Source organism: Cyclopterus lumpus, chromosome 5 (assembly GCF_009769545.1).
Source record: "Cyclopterus lumpus isolate fCycLum1 chromosome 5, fCycLum1.pri, whole genome shotgun sequence".
Classification (NCBI taxonomy): Eukaryota; Metazoa; Chordata; class Actinopteri; order Perciformes; family Cyclopteridae; genus Cyclopterus; species Cyclopterus lumpus.
In genome coordinates, this window is record NC_046970.1 from 8,916,945 (window position 1) to 8,925,423 (window position 8,479).

At 42.9% G+C, this 8,479-nt stretch overlaps 1 protein-coding gene across 1 annotated transcript; it reads left to right on the forward strand.

Annotated features, from left to right (window-relative positions):
• Positions 1-4,704: 4,704 nt before the first annotated feature.
• Positions 4,705-7,416, forward strand: LOC117731289 (transcriptional repressor scratch 2-like). The gene is made up of 2 exons (XM_034533536.1): positions 4,705-4,861; positions 6,605-7,416. Exons 1-2 carry the CDS (start codon positions 4,705-4,707, stop codon positions 7,414-7,416), a joined length of 969 nt encoding a protein of 322 aa, XP_034389427.1.
• The last annotated feature ends 1,063 nt before the right edge of the window (positions 7,417-8,479 follow it).

Below are 8,479 nucleotides of genomic sequence, written 5' to 3' on the forward strand. Positions count from 1 at the left end.
CCAGCGACTCGAGTGATTGATGACCCCCAGAATGGAAAGGGGAGAGATGGACAGATTCCTTTTATCAGGATTGAGGTCTGACTAGATTAAAATGCAGTTGTACAACGCCTCCTCCCCCCTTTTTTGGCGTCCCCGTTGGCCTCATCAGCTTCCCTGCTCTATCTATATGTCAGTCACCCCACCTGACGGCTGGCACTTTTTTCCTCCGCTGACCTCTCATCCCACCTCCCCACTTGAGGTGACACGGCGCCGACGTGGCCGATTGTGCGAGACTTTAACCAGTCACTTCCAAATTGACTTAAAGGTGTTTTGTTATTTGCTTCTGCGGAGACGCGTGCGAGACAAATCTCAGTGGAGCGTTCCTGACACCATTTGCACCAAGCTGGTTGCTTTAAAAAAAGAGAAGAAGAAAGTATGAAATGTGTCGGGAACATAAATCACAAATCACTCTCCGCGGCTAACCACAATCAACCCTTGAAAAAACATGCAGAGTGAAGAGGGTAAATTCTCCTTTTTCTCACTCACTGAGTGCTGATTAAAAGAAAAGAGACAATCACTCACATTCACTGGCGTGCAGCTGCCTCATTGTTAGATGGTGGAGTGGGAGATTTTTTGGTGAGGTGCTGAAAAGATGCCTCGGTGAAAAGGACCTGCGTTTGTTTTTCAGATGGCTCTCTAATGACTGGATGCGATTAACACAAATTATCTCACTTATCGCAGCTCAACAGGCTTAGACAGACAGTCTCTGGGTGCATTCTCTGCAATGCTACTTAACATGCATTTAATCAGACTCAGCAGTCAGTATCACGTACACAAGGACGGCAGCGGCCAGATTTCTCTGGCAGAAATACTCCATGTCTGGCTGTGTAATTCCTCTTTGCGACTTTAAGGCAAACATTATTACAAAAATTATAGAATCATGGACGCAGTTTTGTGCCAAAACAGGCCTTATTTTGTTTTGCATGTCAGCCTGCGCTTTGTTTGATGATATCTCACTAACCCTCTGGGAAATCTCTCTGCTCTGCTTAATTTGCTCATCTGTGACATCACTGCACAAATTCACCTTTCTATGTAGGATTGAAAAACAATGGAAAGAGGATAAATCATCTTCACCCCACTGGCTGATTTCTTCATTTGTTTTAAGAAAATACAATTTCTAAGACTTAGTCTCTCCAAAAAAAGGCACGGTTTCTGATAAAGGATTATAGGTTTCATATTATTAACAAATCTCAATAAAAGCTCCGAACCAACAATGAGTTAGTTTATCTGGTTTTAACAATCCAGTCGCATTTAGCATTATAGGTTTCTGCAAACCAAGATATACGTTGAAAGACGACGTTTCTGAACCAGAAATACGTTTTCTAGTTCATACGTTTGATTAGGTTTAGGCAACAAAACTACTTGGTTGAGGTTAGAAAATAAATCATGGTTTGTGGTGAAATAACCTGTTACAACACAAGGTAACAACGCAATGTAACAACGTATATGTAACAATGCAACATAACAACATTGCAATGTAACAATGCAACATAACAACATTGCAATGTAACAATGTGACGCAACAACATTACAATGTAACAATGATGCAACGTAACAACATTGCAATGTAACTATGCGACGCAACAACATTACAATGTAACAATGCAACGTAACAACATTGTAATGTAACAATGCAACGTAACAACATTGCAATGTAACAATGCAACGTAACAACACTACAATGTAACAATGCAAAGTAACAACATTGCAATGTAACAATGCAAAGTAACAACATTGCAATGTAACAATGCGACGTAACAACATTACAATGTAACAATGCAAAGTAACAACATTGCAATGTAACAATGCGATGCAACAATATTACAATGTAACAATGCAAGATAACAATGAAACATAACAACGTAACATTGCAATGTAACAACGCAACGCAGTAACAACGCAACGCAAAAACAACATTAACAACATTACTACTGTTATAACTAAACTACTATATCAACGTAGCACAGTTTTTTCTGTATGCTGCTGTTATGCTGTAAATGTCCCCACTGCAGGACTAATAAAGGATTATCTTATCTCTTATCTTAATTACGTCAATTAAAAACAACTGACCGTTGAAGAGTTTTTCAGGTAACATTACTTAACAAGCGTAAAGTTGATGTCAACCTTAAATTTTTACACTGTAAATAAACAGCGGTCTCCTGGGTGAACGTTCAGTCTTTGTACTACACCACTTGCTCTGATACCAATGCCCCAAAACAATTCAAGGTTAGCCAAATTCTACATGACCAAAGTCCCTACTATGTGAAATCTCGGTGCTGTGATGAGTATTTGTAGCAGCAGGACAGTGTGTGTGGGATAGAGTCAAAACAAACTACACCGTTTGTGTTCATGGTGGTATAGGAACATATACCAGTGCAACAGTGTGACTCTTTGTTGTGCATAGAAAGATATTTCATATACTTTGAATACACACAATACAAGTTAGTAGATACATTTATCGTCTGCAAATGAGATTTGTTGACAACGAAAAAAATAATAATTGTGTGTTTCATATGCTAAGATGGAGATTGTTTCTTTTTCTTTTCAGCACCTTTGAGTTTCTTTAACAGTTGACTGGACCAGAGATGATGAAAATCCTCCCTGTCGACATCTGTCTGTGAGATTATATTACATTTTTTATTATCCAGTCATACTGAACTGTATCTTGCAGAGCCATCTGTGGGCGAGCTGTCCAGGCTAGGTTTAAGCTGCTGCCGTCTCTCCGGCTAACCAGAATGTGACCTTGTGACTCTGCAGGCACCCGGAGGTCAGCCTGTCACAGCCGTCGGACCGGAAGTCACCATGGGGGCTTTCCTAATCCAGATGAGGGTTATGTGGTCGTATGGAGGCTGAGGGGTCTTCAGAGATACATACAACTGCCAGAAACAGGTGCATACAGAGAGGGTGGAAGTAAAAAATAGAAATGTTAAACCTGCTCATTTCTCAAAATAAAATAAAGTTTTATTTGATTTACATATCCCCCAATGTATCTTCACATGTTTTGATGTGTATGTCGTACATGTCTAAAACACTGCCCTGTGTCACATATGCTAAATTGTTTCCATATTGATGCGAAGAATATATTTATATATTTATATCTGAGTAGTGCCAATGTAAAGTAATGGGCAGGGATAGGGGTATGTTGATATGCCAGTATAAACTACAATGTTTAAAAATTAAATAGCACAAAACAAAATTCCAATATCTGACATTGAATATTTTTAAGACACCTCCTGTTTAAAGAACTAAAATATTCCACATTTTGGATTATATAATCAACATGAATTTTTAAGAAATTATAACATCATTTACCTCTGAAATAATTTCCCATAAACAGTTAGGGTTACAGACTATCTCTACACTTCCCTACTCTCGTATTGTGAATGTAATTAAATAGCTAAAAAGAGACAAAATGCACAATAAACAAAAAATAATCCTCACCTATAGAATTTAAAAAAGATACTCATAATTTCAAAGGTATATAAGAGTTATGACAAAAAATATATAAATGTTATTCTGCATATAGAAAGACGATTAGAAGAAAATAGGGACCCATAAAGAATATAAAATGGTATGGCTCATATTCTTCTCTGAACTGTATCTTGAATATAACATTTATAATAATAATAGTAATTATTGATTCTTGTTACTACAGATACTGTTACTATTAAAAGTACTCAGATTACATACAAGAATATGCATGAAGGGATCTGAATGTACGTAAGTGACGCTGACCTAAATCTGATGAAAACACACAAAACCCAATCCATAATCTGAGGGACATACCGAGACCACGTTCCTGCAGGTTTAACATTTCTACAATGAGCTGGATGTGTGTAAGATGAAATATCAGAGGTGGTGGTGTTAGCAGTAAGGGGGTGTGTGTTTGGGGCAGCATGAATTGTGTTAGCTACTTCATTGAAAGACAATGGAGGACAAGATGTTGTGTGTAGTGTCACCCACGTGCTTCTGCACCACTATTGTCTGCCCTCCCTCCCTGGGAGAGGGGAGACGGAGGGGTGAAAAGAGAAGGAGGAGGATGTGGGAGGAGGAGGTGGGTTAGTTGACTGCTCTGTGTGTGTGTGTCTGTGTGTGTGTGTGTGTGTGTGTGTGTGTGTGTGTGTGTGTGCACGTGTGTGCACGTGTGTGCGTGCGTGCGTGCGTGCGTGTAGAAGCACAGACGGCTCGTGGTAATTTGATGTGTGTCCCCGGGGATGTTTGATGGATTAATGCTAAGCAGCTCCCTCTTCCAAAGCACCACCTGATCTTTGGGGCTTGTGCCCCACATATAAAAGGCTGCAGTAGTGCTGAGCTCAGCTAGTCCAGCCATCTCTCTCTCTTTCTCTCTCACTCTCTCTCTCTCTCTCTCTCTCTCTCTCTCTCTCTGCCTGTGTTTCTCCTTCGCCACTTTCTGTCTTCCTCTCCATCCTTCCTGTCCTCTGCTTTCTCTCTCTCTCTGTATGCTGCTTTCACTACATGTTCTCTCTCTCTTTCTCCTCTCTGGCTTTAAACCTTTGAGTCCACAGATTGTGTGGCCTTTTTCGAGAAGGCCGCTTGGAACCTCAGCACATTTTTCCTCTTTTTAGTTTTTTTTCATCAGCCTGGTTTTCTATGAGGCTCTAGCAGTAGCATTTTTTTTTCTTCTTTTTAAATCAGGGGGAAAAAATGCCACGTTCCTTTTTGGTGAAGCAGCCGAAGGTTCACGATTTCTCGTCTTCCAACTACTACCATCAGCACCAGAAGCACTGGGACGACTCGCACACTGTCACACATGCCATCACAGAGTCGGCCACCAACTTGGCGGTGCGTTTGAGTGAAAATGGTGAGTTTCTCTCTGCAGTTGTGTTTTGAACTTGTTGTGTCTGCTGGCTGGTAGCTATTGATTTCCTCATTTGGAGATGATAAATACGGTCTTTAGCACAGAAACGGTAAAAAAAGGCAAAGATAAACAGACAGGGATCCATGCAACGCTGTTCATGTTGTTGTCTTCGCTACCTAATCGCTCTGGGAACCCCCCCCCCCCTCACCACCACCACCACCAAAAAAAAAAACACAGGCATTGCTTGCTCCCCCTTCCGTGCGCCTCAGGACTTTTGTTTTCTAACTCGGCGGATGCTAAATAGTATTCAGGTCACGCCAGCTCAATCTGCTTAATAATCCAACCAGATCACAAAGCGGCCTTTGGCTTTAAATACTATTGTGCACACGAATGATGAGATATACGTGTACACGCGCATCAGGCTCTTCATCTGATGCAAGCCTTTGTCAGGTCCAACTAGAAAAAAGAAGAAAGAAAAAAAACACTCGGGAGAAAGCAGATAGCCACATGGGACTGTGTTGTCCTTAGATGGTGCAGTTGCCCTTGAGTCTCTCCTCTCATCATCCCCCCCAACCCCCTCCTCATCTCTCCATCTCTCTCCATCTGATCCTGCAGGATGTTAGATAGCCACAGGGAGTAGGATTGCAGCAACACAATCCATATGTGGAGCAGCGAGAGGTGATGGAACAGGGTTTTTAGAAGATGGGTATTGACTGGGAAATAGAGAGTGCTGCAGGTAATTCAATAAAGTGCAACATGAGCAGTGCATTGGCAGACAGTAGATTTTCCTCCTCCGCGGGACTTCTACACGGAGGCAGGATGTGCAGAGCAACCCTGCAATACAAACAATATTTTGCGTGTGTCTGGTGTGCGCGTGCGAGTGTGTGTGGCTTTGAGAAACATCCAAAGAAATGTGCGCTTTGAGCAGATCTCCCCCCAACACACACACACACGCACACACGCAACACACACACACCCCTCCACCACCAGCATCACAGATCTTGTGTTCGAGTTGAATCATTTGTCCCCCAGATTTAGGATGCCAGCTGTCTGCTTCCCTTTGTGTTCCAGTGTGTGTGTGGGTGTGTTTGTGTGTGGGTGGGTGGGTTGGGGGGAGTGGGCTCAATATACCATTGACTGCTGTCAAGATCCCCCCCACCCCACCACCACCAAACACACACACACTCTCCCTCCCATCCCTCTTTGCCAAATCGCAGTCCTCCCCACCTGTCACTCAATCTCCCCCTCACCATACTCATGAATGCTCTCAAAAACGCCACAGATGGGGAATGATCTGATTAAAATGATTTAGTGATTGAGGGGATTTCACTGCTGAGACGCTCTGTTTTGATCACCCTGCTCCCCCTTCCAGATTTAGACGTGCTGCTGCGAGGCGGCGACAGGTGGATCGATGGGCAGCCAAAGTACTGCTGACTGTTTTGTCAATGTCAGCACATTGTGTTAAGACTCATATTCAGCCACAATGCGCCTTTCACCTTCTTTTTTTTCCTTCCCTATGATAGCACTTGTTGAAGCCAGTGGAAGTATTGATTGGGGCAGAACTGTGCACCCAAAGACTCATTAATATTTCATTCACAAAGCTTGCTGAACCTTGCTCTTACAAATAGCTTCCTGTATAGGATTCGTATTGATTAGGGGTTTGGGTAAGAGGGCACTTTTCATCAGAGGTTATCAGAATCATGACAATGTTCAATCTCTTTATACATTGTATTTTTCCTTTCCCAGGCTACATCCACGATTACATCATCCCCTCAGCTTTGCAGAGCACAAAGGAGGCAGGTCATGAGCAGACTGGGCTTTCCTCGTTGCCCCTGTACTCCCCAGGTGGCAGCGGCGGGGAGGAGTTCTCCGACCACGACATGGAGCATCCGGACAGTCCTGTCTCCAGCGGCACAGTTGAGTCGGACGGCAGTGGCCCTGAGTTGGAGGTGTGTGGCATCGGTGCCTTCCTCGTGTCAGACGGCCGCTCCCGCCGGAGGCCCAGCCAGAGGCGTCCTCGCAAGGGAGGCAGCCAGTCGGACAGCAGCGAGGGCGTCGGCTCGGCGGACTGCAGCCCCGCCAAAGGGAAATCCAAAGGGCGCCACGTGTGCGGCGAGTGTGGCAAGTCTTACGCCACGTCCTCCAATCTGAGCAGACACAAGCAGACTCACCGCAGCCTGGACAGCCAGCAGGCCAGGAAGTGCACCACCTGCCACAAGGTCTACGTGTCCATGCCGGCGCTGGCCATGCACATGCTGACCCACGACCTGAAGCACGAGTGCACGGTGTGCGGCAAAGCCTTTAGTCGACCGTGGCTTCTGCAGGGCCACATGAGGTCCCACACCGGGGAGAAACCGTTCGCCTGCGCCCACTGTGGCAAGGCCTTCGCCGACCGCTCCAACCTGCGCGCCCACATGCAGACGCACTCGGCCTTTAAGCACTACTCCTGCAAACGCTGCTGCAAGAGCTTTGCACTCAAGTCCTACCTGAATAAGCACTACGAGTCGGCCTGCTTCAAGGAGCACCAACCGGAGGACGACTGCAGCTCTGAGGACTGATCGGGACGTATTCATCTTTTTCATTTCTATTTATACGCTTTTTAATAGTTCATACAAACAAAGTCAGAGAAAAGCTTCTTCTCAGGCTTTTACATGCATGCATCATAATCCTGCCTTTTGATATAAGCAATAACCTCACTTGAAATTATTCAGGAATTATGTATGAAATTCATAAGAAATCTCAGTGTTGTTCACAAGTATAGGATATTTTATATTGTTTTTTATTAATTGAAATTGCAATAATTTACATGCCAGTATTATTTTATATGCCAACGAGCTCTTAATTTACCTCAAACATATCTTATGCGTTAAGAAAAAATATTTGTGTATTTATTAATTTATTTAACTATTTATTTACCAATTCTGAAGATTATTTATTTATTATTGGTTGATGTATTTGTGAATTTAACATGGAATTATGAGAAGCCATGTATTGGATTTGTTGAAAACAAAAGCCAAAAAAATATATTCTGACACTATATTTCTCTGTCTGATCAATTTGGTGATGACAATAAAACTGAGATGAAAATTATTAATTACTAAAACTCTCTCCCTCATGCCTGAATACATGCACATATTTATAGTTGAACACATTAAATATGAAATATTATAAATAATTTTCACAAGAGCAGTTATTGCTTATAAAAAACCCATTAGTTTGATTATGGGGAAAATAAAATATTCAGTAATGACCAGTTTGAAATCAAAATGTTGGTTCCATGAAGTAGTTCACCTTGCGGTCCAGTAGGGGGTACTTTTTAAATTATCTTGACCTATTGCATGCGCTGTTGACATATTAGCAAACTAAGCTAATCAAAATGAAGGCGGACACTAGCAGGCAAATGGTAAATGGACTGCACCTCATTGTGCTTTTCTATCTCACTGGACGAAGCATCTCATTCACACACTGATGGCAACGGAGTCGCCATGCAAGGTTGGATGTGTTGGGACTTGCCCAAGGACATTTTGACACGTGGACAGGAGGGGCCAGGGATCGAATAAACAATCTATCTAGCTAAAGCCTACAGCCACCATGAAGCCATGATGGTCAGAAAATCTAAGA

Excerpts from the sequence above, each read along its gene's own strand:
- LOC117731289 (XM_034533536.1), top strand. The coding sequence starts at position 4,705 with ATGCCACGTTCCTTTTTGGTGAAGCAGCCGAAGGTTCACGATTTCTCG. Across the intron at positions 4,862-6,604 it reads GGTGCGTTTGAGTGAAAATG|GCTACATCCACGATTACATC; the intron begins GTGAGTTTCTCT and ends TTCCTTTCCCAG.